The 23,019-nt window shown below is 37.0% G+C and overlaps 1 protein-coding gene across 5 annotated transcripts in view; it reads right to left on the reverse strand.

The window, feature by feature from the left end:
* Positions 1 to 3,948: 3,948 nt before the first annotated feature.
* Positions 3,949 to 23,019, reverse strand: part of SSBP2 (single stranded DNA binding protein 2) — a 302,711-nt gene continuing 283,640 nt past the window's right edge. For 2 of the 5 annotated variants that reach the window (XM_049866977.1, XM_049866943.1), the window contains 3 exons: positions 21,053 to 21,081; positions 16,042 to 16,140; positions 3,951 to 5,975 (listed from right to left, as the gene is read on the reverse strand). In XM_049866977.1, coding sequence (XP_049722934.1) covers positions 5,946 to 5,975; positions 16,042 to 16,140; positions 21,053 to 21,081 — 158 coding nt within the window. In that variant the 3' untranslated portion in view covers positions 3,951 to 5,945. Of the gene's footprint in view, positions 5,976 to 16,041; positions 16,141 to 21,052; positions 21,082 to 23,019 lie in introns of all 5 variants that reach the window. The other 3 variants (XM_049866960.1, XM_049866952.1, XM_049866967.1) reach the window with 3 other exon arrangements.

A 23,019-nucleotide genomic window follows, 5' to 3' on the forward strand; every position in this document is an offset into this window, starting at 1 on the left:
ATAATTTCTTTTACATTTTTAATAAATAATGTAGTAGAAGCTAGAAATGAAAGGGTAGAAATTATAAATGAAAAGCTGTGTTTTTAAAATTGAATATGCAACATTCATGTACATTTTTATGGCAACCTTCCCCATTACACGAATAGCTCACGTATTTGTACAGAAACACTAAGTGATAAACCCATTTGAGAATAAATGTAATAATGCACACACACACACACAGAAGATGCTATATTTTTAAGATGTGTCAAGTAGCTGGTGGCCTGGTTGAATTAAGACTAGTAGAACACTAAGCGTCATCCCAGTTTCCAGTTATATTTATACATAAACTGTGCATTTATAAAAACCTTACAGATCTGTTTTTTCCAGGAAGACATTATAGGTAACAATGTAACACATGTAGTAAAAAAAAAACTTAAAATCTTACAATCACAATTAGATAAACTAAAAGGTTACACAATTCAGTAAGCTGATGGCTATCTCAAGTAAGGAATTCTGTTCATAAAGACTTTTTCATTTTTCATGTCTGCAACAACAGCATGTCCTTTATTCATTTCAACATATAGCTTGTGTCAGTTTCGACTGTATTAATTCAAAGAAAGTAAAACATTTTTGAAATAAGAGCTGATAGAAAACCATATACATGTTTCAATCAGTAATCAATGAAATTTCTAAGATGTTGCTAAATTTAAAGTATATTTGCTTTCAAATTATGTAAATTGGCCAGATTATTTGATTTTTTTTCTTAATAAGTAGGTGTGTAATTACATTTAACGGAGCAATTTTAGCAGAACGATATGATGGAAATTTAGCTGACAACCTATTGTATTATGTTCTGAGAACCCCGTGAGAAATCTAGATTTTGCTGTCTTGGCAATGCACTGAGGTCATTTGGTGCAAAAAGAGAAAGTGGGATCAAGTTTTAATGTTAACTGGGATAAACCTTTCTATAAGTTTTTCTGGGAATATTAAAATTCACCTCTGTCATGTTAATGGTGAATCTCATTTTAAAAATGAAATGTTTAATATTTCTAGAAACAGATTATAACATTTCAATGACTGGGATAATCAAAATGAGTCCAACAGTTATCCTGAGAATAGTAAATCTGCAAAGGGAGAAGAGACAAACTGTAATTCTCATACATGGAAACACCTATTACCACTTTAAAATTTACAATATCTATGATTTCATTTTTAAAGTGTAGACAGCAAAAATATTCACATCTAAATTAGTTACAGAAATTATTTTCCCCTTTATCAGGAAAACCAATTATATTGAGTTAACAAGGAAAACATAACAGAGGAAATTCTCCTTAGGAGATTCATTCAACTGAGGATTTCTCTTTAGAATATAGTTTAGAAAAGTAATTAAAGAGGTCTCAGGTGTTTTTTCATCTGCAGGTCATCCTTTCAATCTGAACTACAGTTCATGGGTAAAGTTGATGGTTCTGGTAAATAAATTAATAATGCCAATTAATTTTCTTGTAAACAAACGTCTACAGAAAAAAATTACAATTATTGCACAATTCCTGGCAGCAAGGACTTAATGATTACCTATGCTCTTACCTTTAGATGTAGCACCTTCGTGAGAAGGCATAATGTGGGCAGGCTAAGATGAGTAACTCAACAGTGAGCTGGGCACAGGAGACTCCATTTGTTTATGTGCTATATTCCTCTCTTTCCATCCCAAAACCCCTTTATTCAGCTATTTTACCATTGAAATAGTCAAAGAATTATGTTTAAATAGTTATCTGTTGTGCTACAAAATAATGTAAATCACAGTGGGAGTGTTTTGTGAGCAAAATCCATACCACTACCCCTGACACACATGTGAGTGCACATATTCATACTCTGTGTGCAAAAAATGGAAGTGTTATTAATAGTGGTTCACCCTTCTTTTACTTTTCCAATATTTCTCAAGGTATGGTTCACAGATCCAAGCAGACTTCACACATGGTTAAAACTGGGTACTCCTGCTTTAACTAAACAGGGATTTCTGCTTCTCATGGCAACTGGGTATCTTATTCCAGCAGGAGGGAAATCAGATAGAAAAAAAGGACTAATCTATTTTTGGAAAATACATGGCAACTTTTCTCCCCTTATTGGACTTCTGTGTCCCACACTATACACTCATGGGCTACTCATGTAAATTAGTGTTTTCAAGGAAAGAGACATCATCATACATAAAACATAAAAGAAGGGAAAACCAGTGTCAAAATACCCTAATGCATTCCAAGGCCAAATAGATATGATTTGTGGTGCTGCCGCTGATTAACAGTGATAATCAAGAAATGAAAACTGTAATTATCTCCCCTGGGAAAGCTACTACTAGTACTAAATACTACACATTCTTTCAGGCGCAAATCCTAATGGCTGAGAAGGTAAAATCGTTCAGGCTGTATCTTATTTCTCCTTGGGGATGCCGGGATTGGGAGAGAGGCCTGGGGAGGGCTGTGGAAACACCAGTCAGGACTCCACTGAGGAAGCAGTTCTCAGTGCTTTGCTGCATTCCCAGAACGACATGATGAAGAAAGGATGTGGAGAGATGGGGGCTCCTCACGCCCTAAATTAAATTTACCAATTTCCATATGCTGTTTTTTATACTACAGAAGTGGTGTTGACTGAATGACTCTATGAAAAGCAAGAGTTGAGATATCTTAAAACTCCAAAACCCGAACTCACTGCCGTCAATTCCGACTCATAGCGACTCTAGAGGACACAGTAGAACAGCCCCATAGTTTCCAAGGAGTGCCTGGTGGATTCGAACTGCCGACCTCTTGGTTAACAGCCGTAGCACTTAACCACTATGCCACCAGGGTTTCCTCAGATATCTTAGAGAATCATAAAAATAGAAATGGAAGTTGTTTTCTCAATTTTATTCCCGGGGGAAGGGGTGTTTTGAGCACTTTCCATGGCTTGGGGGATAGAACTGACTTGTTCATCCTTAGGCAATAGAGAAATAAATCCAGACCTCAGGTTCCTAGCTGTGAAACAGCTATTCACCAGCAATGGAGTCCAAACTGGGAACACTTTTAAAGGGGTGCTGAGATTCTCCCATCACACATGTGGGTTATTACCAGATCGGTGGCACCTCATAGCCTTTGTTTCCATGGGCAACTTTGCTACAAAAAAGCTGGTTAAGAATCATACATACCTTAGGAAAAATGTGACATGTATTTTCAACTGTAGTTGAGTTAGGCAGAATGCAGAGTAATGAGAATGAATGTTTTCACCTCTCAGGTATTTTCAAACTCTGTGTGTTTATTTTATTTGCAGGTAGCAGGTTATGTTCCATGCAGCCAAGAATGACTGATGTTATTACTGTGATGGGAAATGTGTAAAAGCAACCGTAACAACAGCTAGTTTATATCAGGACCAACACAAATGCATGGGTAGAGATGGAAAAGATAAGAGAAAGGTTAAATGCTCATATTATAAAAGGATAAGATTTAAATGACTCAAAATTAGAAACTAACACACAGATACACTATTTTCTGTTCAGTGCATAAGAAAATTATTTGGATATTAAGTCTCTTTATATTGTGGTTTTCAATATTCTCCTGAAAAATAATTTTTCAGCTTTTCCAGGAAATTTTCTATCTGTAAGTTCCAGGAGAGAAAAAGAAATATGAGTTGATTGCTCTAGCTTGAAAAAAAAAAATCAAATTTTCTTTTTTGACCATATAGGTTGGAAATAATGGAACCCCTGGTGCCATTTATATTCCAGTATTACTCCTAAATAAGGGCAATTAAAGTCAGGTTCATGATTTTTTTGTGATGATAAGAAATAATACCTTCTCAGAAGGCAAAAAAAAAAAGAAATTCAAGATCAGTAACAATGGAGAAAACAGTCAATGAAATGGAGAAAACAGTCAAGACAATGTTTGAAAATTCTAGCATTATAAGGTTAAGCCTAAAAATCAAACAATGTCACTTTCTGCAGAAACTGTCATAAAAAGTGATAGTTAAAATTACCCTTGGTATATTCAGATGTCTGTACAAAGTGTTTGTCTTCACGTTTCCTCGGCTTGAGTTAAAGATGTCTTAGTTTGAATTTTTCATGAAAGGTCCCTGCAGCTTGAGGCCTTGGAGCAATCCGAGGCTCCTGCACACTGTGTAATTAATGCTGACTCATTTTATTAGAGTTTAAATCTGTAACATAAATTTAATTCAGTTTCTTTTTTTCCCCCTTCGACTGTTATGTCCAGCATCCCTGACATGCACAGGAAAAAATCTTTATTTTCAGAAGGAATAAATCATTATGGGTTTGAGAGAAATAAGTCATTGGGCACCAGGAGTTAGCAAATACACAGACTATAAGCCTAAAGGAAGCAGAAGGGTCCTCTTACCTGAGATGAAAAAATGCTTCTCATAGTCTCTGGAGTTTGGATATATAGTTGATGTTAGTGAATATTCGTATCACAATTATAAGAGTAAGGATCACCAAGTTATCTTTTAGAGTGTGAAATCAAACTCTTCTCACTTTCCTATTGTGATTTAGGTGTCTGTACATGTGATGGGACACACACAAGTGAAAGATCTGGAAAGCGCCATAGAACGAGATATTTTCATAAGGGAAGTGGAGAATTAAAAAAAAAATTTTACCTTTTTCTGAAAAGTCAGTTACCCAACATGGACTTAGCCTGCTGAAGTCAACAGGCAGATGAAGCAAAGTTACTAAGATGATTTGCCTCTGAATCAAACCCCAGTATTCTGAGAACAGAGCAGGCACTTTGCTGCCAGTGAGGAGGTGTGCGCAGAACGGACTTTTACCAGTCAATTCTGGGGCTGGTAAGGAAGCTACCTGGGTAGAAAGGCAGCACCCTAGAGCCCCTCACATATGGCAAAAATTCCTCTTCCTCTGGTGCTGAAGGTCTCAATCATTTCACTGCATCTGCTTTGCAAAGTCTATGTGGAAATGTTCACAAGAAGGCTGACTAAAAATCAGACATCATTTCACATAAGTGTGGTATTAAAAATTTAGCTTCAGTACTCCTTCTGAGAAGTGACAAACCCAAGCAAATGACTCTGTTATCACTTGTGGGCTTTATCACGTTAAAGAGAAAACATTTCTAAAAATACAACAACTCCTGTTATTTTATTGCTGTGGTCTGAGCAATGGGACTTAATGATTTTCTGTATCATCTAAGACAGACAAATCAAAAATTCCACTGAAAGCTGTTATTGCAGAAATATATCATTAGGCTCCACGTAAGCTTTTGTTGATTTTAAGCGTCTAAGTGAAAAGTCCACAAATACTTTTCACTGAAGGTAACTGAGAAGTTGTTTGATTTGACATAGACATGACGGCACGCTTCCTTCTGTTCTGTGAGACAGTACACTTTGTGACTCACAGGATAACTGGCATCAGACGCAATTTAATGAAAGCTCTCAAATAAGCAATTTTATTCCTATCCATGATCGCAGACATTTACAAAACCATAACATCTGAGTTCACCTTAAAAAATAACTTATATAAAGCAGTGATATACACAGCACAAAATAGTTCAGGGAGGGGCAGGAGCAACTTTTAATAATTAAAATGTAAACGTGAAAAAAAGGATGGAATAAAAGTCCCTACTTACTTCTACTTAATATGTCATGTGATATTTTACAATGTCCTGTGGGTCAATGCATGTATGTGCGAATGTCCATATAACATACACATATACAATGCATTCTCTTTCCCACACATATACATACACAGATAAGTATTTTCAGTTCAGTTTGGGGCAATTCTAATATGCCACTCCGTACAGTTGTTTGAATCACGTTTGGACCCGCTTTCTTCACAAAATAGGGGAGAGAGCAGGAAATAAAAAGGTTGGTTTGGTACGACTGAGATTCCTTTGTTTAACTGTACACTGCGATGAATAATTCTCTTCCGTAGGAGTTCTGTGAAGGACTGACTCACTGTGGTTTTCATGAGGAGACTTGGTAATGGATCACACACTCATTGTCATGCTAGGGGAGTACTGGAAGGAAAGAAGAAACCATATTTTAACAACAATTCTTTTACAGACCACTAAGGTTCTTCTTGGTGTAACAACAGTAATTGTGAATTTTAATTTCTTATCGTCTTTTATGCTCAAGCTTTTAACCTCAGACACCATAAAAATAAGAACCTATAAAAAAAGAGTTAATTTATGTCACCTTAGTCCTAAAATTTTCAGTATTTTCTCTGGAAACCAACCAGTCCCATTTTCTCCCTAGGCCTGCTGCTGCTTACCCATCACCACCCACTGCCTTTGAGTCAATTCCGACTCATAGCAACCCTATAGGACACAGTGGAACTGCCCCATAAGGTTTCCAAGTAATGGCTGGTGGATTTGAACTGCTGACCTTTTGGTTAGCAGCTGAACCATTAACCACCACACCACCAGGGCTCCTGTTGTTGTTTTAGAGGCTGATACTTACCCAGTCCTTCAGTCTTCTCCTTCCTGTTTCCTGGGCACTTGTAACAATTTGGGTTGGATCACAATGAAATACCTCTGAGAACAGTCTCTGCTATCTACTAGCTGTGTTAAACTTGAGAGGCTGCCTAATCTCTCTGCTTCAGTTTCCTCACTTGTAAAATGGGTTTAATGATAGAATCTATTTTAAGGGGTAATTGGGAGAATTAAATGTAAAACCCTTAAAGCGGTGTATTTATTGAATACATAGAAAGTGCTCAATAAACTTTAGATTAGTAGTATGGGGAAACAAAACAGAACAAAATAAAACAAAAAGCAATGCCCAGCTGGCTGACAAGTTCTCATTAAAAGCATTTAAAATACTTAAGAGTCTGATTTATAGTTCAGCACGTAAGCCTCATGCCCCTCATCTGTGGCTCCAACTTCAATCCACAATTATTTTTAGCTGGGGTGGGGGCATTTTTTTACACACTTACTTGGCAGTTTGATGGGGCTGACAATTGATAAAGGTGAGGCATTCAGAAATTTAAAAAAGTGGTCTCATACAGGGACTGAGAGGAGGACAAAGAGCAATTATTTTGATAATTATGCCAATCTACCCTCATATTTTGGGGGAACGGGCTATCAAAGAGAATTTCTATAGCAGTGCTGTCCAATAGAACTTTCTTCGCTGAATGACATGCTCTATAATCTGTGTCCAACATAGAAGCCACCATATTGATACCGAGCCTCTGAAATGTAGCCAGTGAATTTATTTAAATTTAAATATCCACATGCAGCTACTGACTACCATTTTGGATGGTGCAGGTCTCAGATGTGTGAGATGTGGGGAAGGCATCTACTCCCAAATGGTAATAATCTCCAGATGATGAGGGTTTCTAAATAAAAATATAAATGTAGACCCTTAAATATTTTTACATGTTATACTAAAAACCTCTATTAAAAAAGACCAAGGCAAAACGGGATTCCTTTTAACTTACTCATAATGATTATACCACATTGAAAGAGGCGATAAAGTCAAATGGATTGGTCTCAGGCTGCAGGGTTTAACCAGGAACAGTGATAATCATGGGTGAGGGGGCGGCAAACTTTTTAGAAAAGTGCAGAGAACAGAATGAAGTGAATCCCACACGGGCTGAGACAGACCACAGGAACCAGAAAAGAGGTATAAGGTGTGTACTGAGGTAAGAATGGATTATATATGAATGGCTAGAAAGCAGTATTTCCCAGGGAAGAAACCAGAGTGACAATGGCTCAGGTGGCAGAAGTCTGGACCAGCAGTCATTAGGGTGGACCTAGGGCTCAAATAAAAAAATACGATTGATGAGTCAAGGCAGATGGTTAGGCCTGGAAAAAGGGTCACTGGGCCATGGTGGGAGGATTGCTAATCCTTTAAACATGTGTCAAATCAAGACAAACCTACTTCTTAATCACTTAATAGCCTAAAATTTCCTTTTAGTACAGAAAAGCTAAATTAGATTGTAATGCACAGGATGATAAAAGGGGAAGACCGCCAGGGAAGAGAAAGGGGTCCAGTTTGACAGAAAAACCTCTCCTCCTTTTGCCCTGCATAGTAGCAGCAAAAAGAAAGCAAAGCAAAACAAAACAAAAAAAACCCCAAAACAATCATAGACAAGAACTGAACAAATGGATAGCTACGGTTATTTACAAGAAGAATGGCTGATTTGATCAGCGCTGTCTGGTAGAACTTGCTGTGATGACGGAGATGTTCTATTCTGCGCTGTTTAATACAGTAGCCACCAGCCACATATGGCTACTGTGCTGTTGAAATATAACTAGTACAGTTCCATTTAGGAACCAAAAATTTAGCTGTATTTAATTACTCTGAATTTAAATAGCACTGCTAGATCATCAGTCACTACTTTAAAACAAAGTTCTTATTGGTTGTACTGTAGCAATAATTTAAAACAGTAAAAGATACCAAAGCATTTCAAAAAGATTTCAAAGAAACTGCTTGAAAAAAATGTGGGTAAGCCACACTTAACTCTAGAGACCATCTCATTTAATGCACATCCTAGATAACTGGGTTTTAAAAATTCTTGAATTATTTTTCCACAAGGATTACTCCAGTTCATTCAAATATCATATAAAATTGGGGAAAAGGATAAAAATATATTATAACCTTCATTGTGATATATACATTGTTAAAAGTACATACATGTAAATATATATATGTAAACACACACACAGGCACATATTCTGTTACCAAGCATTTTTATTGGTGACTGCTAACCAAAAGGTCGGTAGTTTGAATCCACCAGCTCCTCCCTGGAAACCCTATGAGGCAGTTCTACTCTATCTATAGGGTCACCATGAGTCGGAATCAACTTGAGGGCAACAGGCTTGTTTCTTCAACCATCTCTTGGCACTACCAATTATTAACATTTTTAATCAGTGAGATTTCAAACATCTTAAGCAAATCTTACAGAAAAATGGTAACACTACAAATTCCTTGGGATGTTGAGAGTTAGGTTTGCCTCAGAAAGAAACTGAGTGAAAAACAGTGTACGACAATAGAGAAAATAAGGGCCAGATGCAGTCAGAGAGGATGGAAGCATCAGCTCCAAGCACAATGACTCAGAAAAATTAACAAGCGTCTAATAAAATTTATTTTTGAGTAGTACAAATAACTGTAAAATGATACTCTCAGCATATCTGGTACAGGAAAACAGAACATCTATTACATCTGTCTGTATAAGCAATGTGCCATTTGCACTCCTGAGGCTGTAAACTCTTCATCTGCTACCTCCTTGGTTAAAACTGCTTCAACTAAGTGCAATTTAGGGAAATCACAAGACTGCTCAGAAAACTCACAGAGGGCACAAGCAAAAAGGGATCTCAGCCACTGATCAGTATTCAAGGTGGAAGAGAGATGGTTCATCCTTTCCCAGAAGTAAAGGAAGAGCAGGTATTAAATGGAGTATCAGAATGAGACAAAAAATATCCACCGTGTGCTGTCCGAGACTACGCTGCAGGGTTTCTACTGTACTGCTGCACCAACATGCGATGACATGTTGCAATGTTTGTGCCCAAATGCTGTGATACCAGGTGGCCCTTTTTCAAAACTATTTTGTGGGACTGGTTCTGCTCAGGTGATAAAATGGCTCTTGCAAAGGTGCTGAGAGTATCACCATTTGGTTTAGCAAAAGAGTAAAACATATATATCTCAAACATACACTATCTTATTTTACCTTCTTATGGAAGATATATTTTGAAATGGCCCTAGTATGAACTAAAGAATCTGTGATTTTCCCCTTGTTATACCCAGTTCATGTACCATGGATGCCATTAGAGGTGTCCACTAAATCTCTGAACAATGTGTATAAGTTCCTGTCTATACATTGCAAGAAAACTTCAAATCTCACTACATTTCCATTTCTAAGCATCTACGTAATATTTTTATTTTCTTAACAGGAGAGAAATAAAGAACATTTCAGGTGCTCCAAGGTAAAGTGAAGTGAAATAGATTTAGTGTTTATGTGACTACGTAAAACAATTTAGGCTTATATGATTTTTTTACAACAGCAGAAAATAACAAAGCGTGTGTAAACCCTTAGTCACATCCGTATGTATGACAAATATAATGATCTAAAGAAGTAAACAGGTTAGACATTTCCAATAAGTAGGCTTCCCTATAATCAAGGAAAAGCAGAGCTATTTTAAAATTCAAGGACAACAGGAGATAATCTACCACCTTGTTTGTAATGCCTATTTGAGACCATGATTTTAGTATCATGTTTACTCAATCTATGTAATGACAAAGGGAAACTATTCTGTTAAATTAATTCAAGAAATTAGACAAATTGCTTTCTTCACTTAAAAAGCATGAAAAAACATTGTGAACCCAACCAAGCCTTTTGGCAGTCTGTACTTTCAAAAACAAACATTTTACAGAATTTGCACACTAGGGGGCATCTTTGTTTCTTGAAATAAAGGGTCTTGCTTAAGATCAAAAAAGAAAGGGGTGGGGGGAATGATAAAGAGGCGGGATAGTGACTCTGGTTCACATTTGGCTGTACAGTAAAACATGCTGGCACTGCAAGCTTTCTCACTCTGGGTTGGGTATTTTCATTTCTATATTAATTAAATGAAGTAACACATGTGAAGTGCCTAGGATAACGCCTGATACATAATAAGCACTCCTGTGGTTTAAACTCTACGGGGCAGCTATACTCTGTCCTATAGGGTCGCTATGAGTCGGAATCGACTCGACGGCAGTGGGTTTGATTTTTTGGTTTTCTGTGGTTTAGGAAACTGTGGTGACAGTGGTTAGCTATAGCTGCTAACCAAAAGGTCAGGAGTTTGAATCCACCAGGCACTCCTTGGAAACTCTATGGGGCAGTTCTACTCTGTCCCATAGGGTCGTTATGGGTTGGAATCGACTGGACGGCAATGGGTTTGGTTTGGTTCTGTGGTTTAAAGAGCCCTAGTGGTACAATGGTTAAAGCGCTTGGCTGTTAACCCAAAGGTGGCAGTTCAAACACACCAGACAGCCACTCTGAGGGAGAAAGATGTGGTAAATCTGCTTCTGTAGAGATTTACAGCCTTGGAAGCCCTATGGGGCAGTTCTACTCTGCCCTACAGGGTCGCTATGAGTCAGACTTGACTTGACAGCAGTGGGTTTGGTTCTGTGGTTTAACTTCACGATAAGGACTGACAAAATCCTCAAAAAGCAGGATGCTCAAGAAATGAAAAAAAAAAAGGACCTCTCAGAGTTATCCGCGTTAAACAAATCCTCAAATTTGCATGTTCATTTATTGGAAAATATTTTCTTTTTGAATTCATTAAATTGTCCTGCTTTTCCTTAATTACAGGGAAGCTTACTTATTGGAAATATCTAGCCTGTTTACTTTCTTAAATCATTATATTTGTCAGCACTGAATCTCTTCTGTCTTCTTTCCTCATTGCTCTCATTTCTTGATCTTTTAAAAAGGTCTGAACAGAAACGTGTGGTGATGTGATAGAGAGAGCCCTGGATAACGATGACATCATTCATAACACTGCAGCTCTCCTCACCAGAGACAAAAGAACAGAGCAGCCAGTCTGGACCTGCTTCCAAAGCTACAGTACCCTCCAGGGTAGTGGTGCAGTTTCTCAGTCCACCATCTAATTATATTTCCTTTTAGGATTTTTTCTGGTGCGAATAGAGGAGAAGAAGGAATGGAAAAGGAAGGAGCGTCTGTGTTCTGCTAACTCTGCCCAGTGCCTTTACATTTTACCTTCTAGCTGTGGTCTGCGTGGGGAGTCCGGGCCAGGAATCAGGGAGGAGGGCAGCCCTGCTCCAGCTACTCTTTTCTGTACACGTATTTACAGAAGGATGTGCTGTTTTGCGAGTGCATAGTCCAGCTATGGTGAAAGGGTGAGGTTGATGTTTATTCTGTGCAAAGAAGTTCTTTGTTGTTATTGTTGTTAGGTGCCATCTTGTCGATTCTGACTCATAGCAACCCTATGTACAACAGAAAAAAACAGTGCCCAGTCCTGCACCATCCTCTCAATCATTTTGCTTGAGCCCAGTGTTACAGTCACTGTGTCAATCCGTCTCACTGAGGGTCTTCCTTTTTTTTGCTGGCTCTACCAAGCATGATGTTCTTCTCCAGGGACTGGTCCCTCCTAATAACATGTCCAAAGATGTGAGAAAAAGTCTCGCCATCCTCACTTCTAAGGATCATTCTGGCTTTACTTCTTCCAATACAGGTTTATTTGTTCTTTTGGCAGTCCGTGGTATATTCAATATTCTTCACCAACGCCATAACTCAAAGGTGTCAATTCTTTTTAAAAGAGTTATTTAAGTCTTGCTACATCTGATATGGAAACCCTGGTGGTATAGTGGTTAAGCACCATGGCTGCTAACCAAAAGGTCAGCAGTTCGAATCCACCAGATGCCCCTTGGAAACTCTATGGGACAGTTCTACTCTGTCTTACAGGGTCGCTATGAGTCGAAATCAACTTGACGGCAATGACTTTTTTTTTTATCTAACACAGCAGCCCTGATGCACAGCAGTTAAAATGCTTGTCTGCTAACCAAAAGGTTGGCATTTCGAACTCACAAGCTGCTCCAAGTGAGAAAGATGTTGCAGTCTGCTTCTGTAAAGATTACAGCCTTAGAAACCCTATGGGGCAGTTCTTCTCTGTCTTATAGGGTCGCTATGCATTGGAATTGACTCAACGGGCATCGGGGGTTTTATATCTGATACAGTGAAACCTGTGAGAGCCAGAACTTGATGGGACTGCCTTGTTTTTCTGGTTCTTGCAAGTTTTCTTCCTTTCACAGGATGCAGCCTTACCACTTTCCTATCCTCTTTATTAGTGGAAAATATTTTAGTTTTCCTTCTCTGACAAGTTTCTGCCTTACCCAAGTTCCAGCTTTCACAGGTTTTACTGTACTTTGTTCCCCGTGAAGAACTTTCTGAGGCCAGTTTTGAAGTGGTATTCTTCTTCAGACTGTTAAATAAGGCAGCAGTCACCAGTGGAAAATCTGGGAAGGAAGGAGAGAGGACAGCGCCACTTCTTCCTTCCTATAAGGTTAAAGTCATGCTGAACCTTTTTTAAAAAGTTTTTTTCTGTAACTTTAATCATTTCCTCTGTACTTTTAAAACACCTGGCTTATACCTATTAGAGCTCTTGTGAATCTGACTTACGTTTTGGTGTTGTATAAACACCTGTTTTTCCCATCAGAGTGCATTCTTTGAGGGTAGGTGTGTGTTATATTTCTCTCAGAATACCTTGTCCTCAGCCCAGTTCTTTGCATATAGCAAGCTCAGTAAATGTTAAACTGAACTGAAGTAATTATTCTATACTTCACTGAATTATGCCATTTTATTGCTAGCAGAATTGGCAAAAAAGGAAATAAATGTCTCTAATTAGATAAAGAGAACACAGCAAAATTAACTGCAGTCCTGCAGCGTACCAGTGAAAAAACCAGGATCTGGAAAGTAACTTCCATGATTCCAAGCATTCTGAGTTAAACTATATCATTTGTGTTTCTCCTATTTCCTCATCATTGACATATCAGTCTTTTACATTTTTGTATGAATTTTTATGAATACCTTCTTCGTAACTCATTAATGATATATATCCTACAAATAAACAAATTGAAGATATGCATAATTTTATTTCTAGTTTTAAAGACAGTAAACTCTAAAAATAGGGAAGCCTTGTCCCATGCAGAGACCCTAGATTGATGCCAAGAAGTAAAAGAATCCACAGAAGACTCAATCTGTGTTCCACTTTGGTAAGGAGCCACTCCTTTCAAGAGCAGACATGCTACATTGTTTCAAGTTGTGATGGTTCCCTTTTGGTAAAGGTTGGGTTAGGGCAAAATGTGGGTGGTCTTCTCTTCTGATTTTCTTTGGGACTAGTATCTATTACCATACCTGTTGCCTTTGAGTTGATTCCAACTCAGTGACCTTATAGGACAGAGTAGAACTGTCCCATACGGTTTCCAAGGAGCAGCTGGTGGATGCGAACCGCCAGCCTTTTGGTTAGAGCCGAGCTCTTAACCACCGAGCCATCAGGGCTCCTTGCGATTGGTAGATTCTCCATAATAAACTTTTCTGTTGTTACTAGCTGCCATAGATTCGATTCTGACTCATGGCAACCCCATGTGTTACGGAGTAGAACTGCTCCGTAGGGTTTTCTTGGCTGTAATCTTTATGAAAGCAGACTGCCAGACCTATCTTCCTCGGTATTGTGGGCGGAGGGGGGTTCAAATTGCCAACCTTTAGGTTAGCAATCGAGTGCAAACCATTTGCGCCACCAAGGGACCATATTTTAGTGATGTTAATTCATGTGGAGGCACTGATTCAATGGAGATGAGATTAGTCTGGGTGTTGAGATCCTTTCTGCTGTGTTTCAGTTCAGTGGTTCCTAACAGAGGATATGCATCGGAATCACAATAACACTTTTCAACGTCTAAGTATTCCCATACCCACCGCTTGAAGTTAAAATCTATAGGTGACTCTAGTGTGTAATCTCTGTTAAAAAATCATTGCATGCTCACACTCATCAGGATGGCTATGATCAGAAAATTGAAAACTAACAAGTTTTAGTGAGGATGTGGAGAAATTAGAACGCTTGTGTATTACTGGTGGGAATATAAAATGATGCAGCCACTATGGAAAACAGTTTGGCCATTCCTCAAAAAGTTAGACATATAATTGCCATAACCCCCCGCCCCCCCCAAAAAAACCAAACCTGCTGCCATTGAGTTGATTCCAACTCATAGTGACCCTATAGGACAGAGCAGAACTGCCCCATAGAGTTTCCAAGGAGTGGCTGGTGGTTTTGAACTGCTTACCTTTTGGTTAGCAGCTGAGCTCTTAACCACGGCACCAACTGGGCTCCATAACTGTCATACACACACTGTCATATGAGCCAACAATTCCACTCCTAGGTATATACCCAAGAGACTTGAAAGCAAGGGCTCAGATATGTGTACACCAATGCTAATTGCAGCACTATTCACAATAGCCAAAAGGTGGGAAGAACCCAAGTGTCCATCAACAGATGAATGGATAAACAAAATGCAGTATATACAAAAAGAGAAATGAAGTCCTAATACATGCCATGATATGGATGAACTTTGAGAACATTATGCTGAGTGAAATAAGTCGGACACAAAAGGACAAGTATTATATCAATATTTATAATACTTATATGAAATATCTACACTGAGCAAATGCACAGAGGCAAAAGTTTATTAGTGGTTACCAGGAGCTGGGGAGAAAAGGGAATGGGAGTGATTGCTGAAGGGGTACTGAGTTTCTGTTTGGGGTGATTTAAAAGTTTTGGAAATGGATAGTGGTGATGGTAACACAACACGGTGAATGTAATTAATGTCACTGAATTGTACACTTAAAAATGGTTAAAACCACAAACTTTTTGTTATATAGATTTTACCACAAAAAATTTAAAATACAAGATGAAACAAAAATCATTGCATTATGTTAAGCTCCTTGAAAAAGGTACCATACTGTTTTTTGATCTTTCCAGTGTCTAGCATATTGCCTAGGTGCTAAGTGCTCTGCAATTGTTTGCTACATGAATGCATGAACTTTAGTGCTTCACTCTTTGCTTCTGTTTGCTTCTGAGGAGATATGGAATGATAGTCTTGGTTAAACACTATAATCATACTCAAAAAATGACTTGTGCATCCAGCTCAAGTTAAATGTAAATAACAGGTTAACGGACTGTCAATATTGGCCCTCAGTCCAGTGATGTCCACTACATGAAGAAAGGACACACTTATAGGTAATTTCTGGAGCCTTCAGGTCAGTACTGAGAACAGACCTTTGTCTGCAGTGACTTCAGGTATTGTAGTAACATGGAAACTTATAAAAACTATCAACCTATTTCCATTTTGCTCCTTCACAGTGAGTGTTCTCTATGAGAAAATTAGTATCATGGGTTTTGTAACTGGGTACATAAGTGTAAAAAAGAAAAAAATTTGTAATTTTTTTAAAAGAAATTCTACTTAAAATTCTAACTTTTAAAAGATCAACCTTATTGAACTCTAAATAAATGACAGTAATAATGGCTTTATTAATTCTAACAGAAGAGCCTCAGAAATAAAATCTGGATGTAACAGTATAATCAAAAAACTACTTACACTCTCACTCTGAAAAGGGTTTAAGAAATTTCCCCCCATTTCGCCATCATCCCTTGGAGTGCCCGGCTGATTACTCAGGCTCATATTATTGGGAGAATTCTGTAAACAAGATTTAGAAAACAAGGCATTGTTGAAGATTTTAATTTCCCTCTTGCATTGTACTGTTTCAAAATGAAATCTGTAGCAGTACCTCTAAGAGTAAAACGGAGTTATAATTTTAATCTTAGACTTCTGCCATATATTCTAGTTCATTCTTTGCACCTTGACAAGAACCAGTGCTTTCCCAAATGAAAACAAAAAGCAAAAACAAAATTACCCGTCACATTTTTTTTTCCTAGTCTCAGAATCAATACTTATTCAGTTTCCCACCCTCAGCTTATAGAGTTCCTAAAACTCTGGAGAGTTTAAACCACATTCCCAGTAGGGGCATGATGAAGAGAGCCTACCCGCTGGTAAGGTGTGGTAGGACAATCACTTCCCTTGGTAATTTCACTAATCAGATTTTAAATAAACGTTTGCCTTTAATTCTACATGCATTTTATAGAAAAACACTATTTTAACTATTTTTTTTTTATGTGAATCATAAAGAAAAGATAGCTAACTAATGCAGCTAAGAACAAGAAAAACACCTTAGGACTTGAAAATACAATGTATACTTTAAGAGAAAAGAAGGCTCAAAAGTAAACTGCTTTAGTAGCTTTTCCTATCATTAGTTTGAGTAGATTTACTTTGAACCTTTTCTACAAAATGGCTAATATTAGCAATTCAATCAAACACTAAGACAGCAGTACGATGCTTCATGTTCTCTTTAAATCTGCTAGTCTCATTACTACTGTGCAATTTTAGCCCTGTGAGGACATGTGATAATCCCACATCAATAGGAAATACAGAATGCCTTTGGCATACAAAGTATGTTTATACAGTATTATGGTTGTGACTGAGGGGATCTTCCAAGGTCCAATTTATGGGCTTGCAAGAAAACTTCAGGGTTAAAATTTTTTATCAACTCAAATGGAAGAAAGCTTTTAGAATTTTTCCCTAATCCATGGCCACTTTATATTCTGTTCTGGAATAAGTTTTTAGATGTTGTAAGAAAATTGCTCACAGGGTTTTGACTTAACTAAAAAGTTATGTCATAAACATTAAAATTTTATGAAGGAGTTATTCCCAAAAGAATGTGTGCTTTTCCAGAACATGGTTAAGCTGTAAAGCAGAGGCAGGTAGATGAGCTGGCGGAGATACAGCCTGTATCTCATCGTGCTGCGCGCCCCACAGGGAAGATCTGAGAACGAGGATTCTCTGAAGGCCATACGAGCTCTATATGCCCATAAACCTCAGGGGCTAAGGAACCATAGTTAATAACATACAGACGATTCTATTTTTTTTTTCTGAAAATGCTAGTTACCCAAGTATATAGAAAAGAAACTTTACTTTGAAATGAACATGGATAACCTGAACGCCTGAACAAATAAACTTAAGTAAAATTTAACTAAGTGTATTATTTTATAATAAAGTTTATTATTAAAGTTATTAATGAAATAATAAACTGTGCTTTGAAAACGGGAATGATAATGCTGACTTAGCTCAAAAAGGAAGCTTAATTTAAATATTGTCAGATTTACCTAAAATCTAAAAGTCCTTTTAGTGATGAGAGATTTCTATCATTTCATACATGATAGGGAAACTGATAATGGCAGAATAAAAAATGATCTAATATGTATATGAGGAAGTTTAAGGATGCATTTGGAAGCTGCCTACTTTCACATATTTAAATAAATGTATGAAATGAGCCCTCTCAGCACCTGTGTAACATTCTCATCCCCAGGAGTACACGAGGAGCCCTGGGGGCACCATCTCGCTCACTCTCCCGGTGCTCTCATTCTCTGCTACAGGACTGCCTTGTGTCATTTCTAGATTTATACTTTTGAAAGTTTGGTTGTCTTCAGATCTGATTCCTGGCTCAAAGTGTTGACTTTAAAATATTTAGAATTAAAAGTTACATTGCATTGTTAATATAAATACTTATAAAATATAGTCAGTGTTACAGTAATTTCTATCTTCTATGCAATCTCTTCATAGCATGGTAGCTTAGCATTACACATGCTCCCCCTCTCTCTTTTGTTTTATAAAAAACACTTAATGGAGAATTAAAAGAACATAGGCAACACACAAAACCGGGCTAGTATCAGATCTCTGAAACGTATTCCCACCCAGCTCACTGGACCATATTTGAAAAGCTTGAAGTGATAGGGCAAAACGTTTTTCACCTTAAGTCATCTCTACAAAATGTATGACCACAATAAAAGCTCCTCAATGGGGAGTCTTAAAGAAATCGCACTGTCCATGATCACTGAGTGACATAATGAGGATATTGGGCTAAAGAGCACACTTAATACAGGCACTTGAGGAACAGCTATGACAGTGATACAAAAGCCAGTCCAGAGCAGGTTATGAGGGTGGCAATGAAATGTATACAGATACGTTACATTTACCTGTAGCCACAATTCTGTGCAGTATCCTCAGTAGATTTTATCATGAAAGTAAGAATGTAATGCACAGAAAGGGGTTAGGTTGGTCTTAAAGTTTTCCAAAACTGTAAATCTTTACAGAAGCAGGCTGCCCCATCTTTCCCCCATGGAGTGGCTGATGGGTTCAAACCACTGACCTTTTGGTTAGCAGCCGAGGACTATAACCACTGCATCACCAGGGCTCCTTCAATATTCTCCCATATTTGCTCTTAATTTAATAAGTTTGTCCCTTCTTCTACCCATTCTCAGAAAATTATTCCAAATCTTTCCCATTACTGAAAAACTCAACACCTGTAGAAACTTTAGCTCTGTCTATAACTAGAATAAAATAACACTGACATTATTCCAAGCCTTTTGGAAGTTGATTTTGTATTGATTTCTCACAGGCACAAATAACAAGTTTTATAGAGTGTGTTTTTGACTCTGCTAGTCCTCAAAAAGAATGAAATGTCAGTCTTGGCTTTCCCAAGGGGTACAGCTGAGCTAGAATGCAGACCAGCACACTGAGGTTATGGCCAAGATCTATGGTTGTTGATTAGCTTCCCTTTGAATGGTATGAGGTCTCTAACTGGGACTAAGGTTCTGGAAGTCAGACAGCTTCAGTTGCAAGAAATATTTTCTGGAGGCACAGGAGGTTTGAATTTTGCTCTGTAAAAGTATTTCCTTATTATATTTGTTTGGTTCCCTCAGATATACTGAGCTTGAGGACAGAGAGCTACCTTGTTTATCTCTGGATTCTCAGAGCCAAGCATAATGCCTTGGCACATTAACGTTTCCTGACTGAAGGAACTCCTGCCTAAGTATAAACCACTTGAACACAGAGGTTATGTTGTATTTAAAGAAGTCTTTTATATAAAATCTCCCCATAGTGCACACAAGGCAATGCCCAGTACACAAAAGTACACAATAGGTGGCCAATTAATGCTTACAAAATAACCAATACATCATGAGGCAGGAGAATATTATCAGCAGTAGGCAAAGCGTAGTGGAAAAACCTTGTATGCAGGAACAGGAATGGGAAAATAACGACCACAGAAATACCAAATGATTTGATATAAGAGCAGAATAGAAGATGGTATTTAATTAATCATTATGACTCTGAATTTCTAAAGTGCTTTATAAATTACAAAGTACTTTCACATACAGACTTATGTTTACATCTAACGTACAAGGTTATGGGTCATTAGTGGAAATTTTTAGGAAGACGGCCAAAAGCAATGTGGGTGATCCCACCCTTGTATGACTGAGAATTATCTCTAGATACTGGAACATACATCTCAGATATGGCATTAGAAATTTTCCTGAGGACCACAAAGCACAATGCAGCTAGTATCAATTGTTAGAATTACCTGAGGTAGCCAACACAATCATGGTCATCTGATTTGCAAAGGCACTTCCCAGAGGGAAGGCTTTAATGCAGATATATGGGGCATCTTATTTTGAAAACAGGCTTTTGAAGGCTCTCTATTAAATGTATCTATCTATTTCTAGAAAACAAAAAGACCTTCCCGAATGTTCCTAACCAGACATCACAGTGCCCGCAGAACTTGTCAGGCCGTGCAGCCAGGCAGTAAAGGGATAATGTCAGAATGCCAAATAATTTTTTTTTTTTTAGCTTGAAGTTGTAATTTAAAATGTGCTGTACCTCAATCTTCTTTTCCTTGGCATCAGAAATTGTACATTACTATACATGAATATGATTAGAAGTAGAAAAACTAAGCAATCTTTAATGAATTTTTGTATTTATCAATAGAGAGCAGATTTGTAAGACAATCATTCTAGTGGTAATAAATAATGAGTTCTTATTAGCCATTCTAAATATATTTTTGATCTGCACAGAACTATTTTTAATTTATAATGACCTAAAGAGTAGTTAGGTATCCTTCTTCTTCTTCTTCAAAAAAACAGAAAGCATTTAATCAAAGGATTCATTTTAGGTACTAAAATTACTGATAGAGGAAAAACAAATATATACTTTCTTACTTGTTTTAATATTATTTTTCTCTAACTACATTTTTACTCCATTTTGGGAAATGAGAATAATGTTTGAGGATATCAGCATGGCCTACTGAAGGCTTGAAAGGCTAATGAGATGTATAAATGCAATGCCCTCCTGACACATAATATTTTTTTAAAAATTCACTTCTTTTCATGTTCTCTAGGCTTCTTTATATTTTAAAAAGGTCATCTAAACTATATCATAATGTGATTGAATTGGTTATAGCTTCAGTGTCAGTCATATGTAGTATCTCCTGTAAATGAATCTTAGCATGTTTAAGAACATTCTTAAAACAATAGCTTTTATCCTTCTATATAGATTATGTACATTAGTATTTTTAACTTCCAATTAATTATATCTGGACTTCTATTTTCAAACTCTTATTCAAGGACAAGATTGATAAGGTTACTCTATAACCTTAGTGGGAGTTCCAAGTGGAATGAAATATTCACAAAAAATAACACAGAGGACAGGAAGAACTCACCTTGGAAATACTGTCCATATCTCCTGAGCCTGAAAGAAAATATAAAAAGAAAGCCTTCATTAGGTAATCATTTCCTTTAGAAATTAAGTACTCTAAATAGATGTAGCAGTTTGTATTTTCTAGTGTATAGCTCCTAAGTTTTTGAATTTGAAAAAATTCCTTTTCACTTATACAGTGAATCAGCATGACAAACGTTAAGGAAGAGCTCTATCTCTAGTTCCCAGTCACCTATTTTTTTTTTTTTTTTGGTAATGCCAGAATGAAGAAAACCATCATTATCATAGATTCCTGAAAGGGAATAAAAGGATCACTTATATATACTCCCAGAAAAACAACCCAGTGCCGTCTATATATATACTACTCAATTCGAATTTTCAAAATGCACATATATTGATTGTTGTTGTTAGGTGCTGTCAAGTCGATCCTGACTTCATAGTGGCCCCATATGACAGAGTAGAACTGCCCCACACGGTTTTCTAGGTTGTAATCTTTACAGGAGCAGGTCTCTAGGTCTTTCTCCTGCAAATCTCTGGGTGGGTTCGAACCCCTAATTTTTCTGTTAGAAGCTGAGTGTTTAACCATTGCACCACCACTGTTTCTTAATATATCAATAGATTACTAAATATATTTTCGGAAAATGATGCTTCTGCAAATCCGTTAAAATATAAAATGGTTATTTCAAACAATACCTGATAATATTTTGAACCTATTTTGCTATGATAACCAAAAGCAAAGTATTCTTAAGGATAATAACAATTTGACAACAGTCAATAAATATTCGTGGTAACACATCCAAACTAAAAATGTCTTCAAAATAATATTGTGTTTTTTATTTAGAGTCTTGGGAGGAATGAATAATCAATATTAATTTATGATGCAGGAAATGGAATCATATATAGAACAACGATCAGATCTTTACCACAATATTAATTTATTTTTAACTACTTTATTTTTAAAATTAATTTGTCTGGTATTATATCTTAATAGTTCAATATTCAGTCAATAGTTACAAATGTTATTAGAATTTATTAGCATAATTAATAAATCCCCACCCCCAAATAGGCATAATAAATTGTTAAATACTGAATATATATTGCAATCATGTACATATATAAATATGCGTAACTGTACAAAGTAATGAGCCATATGCCAAGTATATGTGAAACTCTTCTACAAATTCTATTCTAGTGAATAATATAACTCAGAACCTTCTAACTAAGACCAAATATCATGCTTTGTGAATAATTTAAAAAATAACAAGATTGGAAAGTGAATTATTTTGTAATAAATTGGAAAAATAAAATTCTAGACCAGCACCATCCGATAAAACTTTCTGGGATGATAAAAATATTTGTGTGCTGTCTGTCATGGTAGCACTAGTTACATGTGACTACTGTGTGCTTGAAATGTGGCTAATGTAACTGGGGAACTGAATTTTAAATTTTATTTAATTTTAATTAACTTAAAAAATATAATAGTCACACCTGGCTAGTGGCTACTATAATTGGACAAGACTAGGCAAAATCTAGGCAAAATAGGTATGGATCCCTAAAAGCACAAAGTCTGTCAATGCACTGCAAACAATTTACTGAAGTTATGCAGTTTTCCAAAGTATCAGAAAGGGGTAATCGCTGACCTCAGGTAGAGGAACGGAATCTGTGTATAACCTAAGTTATTCATGGGCAGTTTCTCCAGCCTTGGTAAATTATAAACACTTTTCAGAAAAAAAAAATACCACAAACCTCACCTCCATTGTCAACTTTCAGTTTATTATGTTACTTAAGTATCTATATATATATATAAAACGAACAAACCAAACGTGTCACTTTTAAGACCATTCTGACCATAGCAACCCTACAAGACAAAGCAGAACTGCCCTATAGTATTTCCAAGGCTGTAATCTTTACGGAAGCAGACTGATACATCTTTCTCTCATGGAGTGGCTGGTGGGTTCAAACTGCCAGCCT

This window comes from Elephas maximus, chromosome 2 (genome assembly GCF_024166365.1).
Source record: "Elephas maximus indicus isolate mEleMax1 chromosome 2, mEleMax1 primary haplotype, whole genome shotgun sequence".
NCBI classification, from domain to species: Eukaryota; Metazoa; Chordata; class Mammalia; order Proboscidea; family Elephantidae; genus Elephas; species Elephas maximus.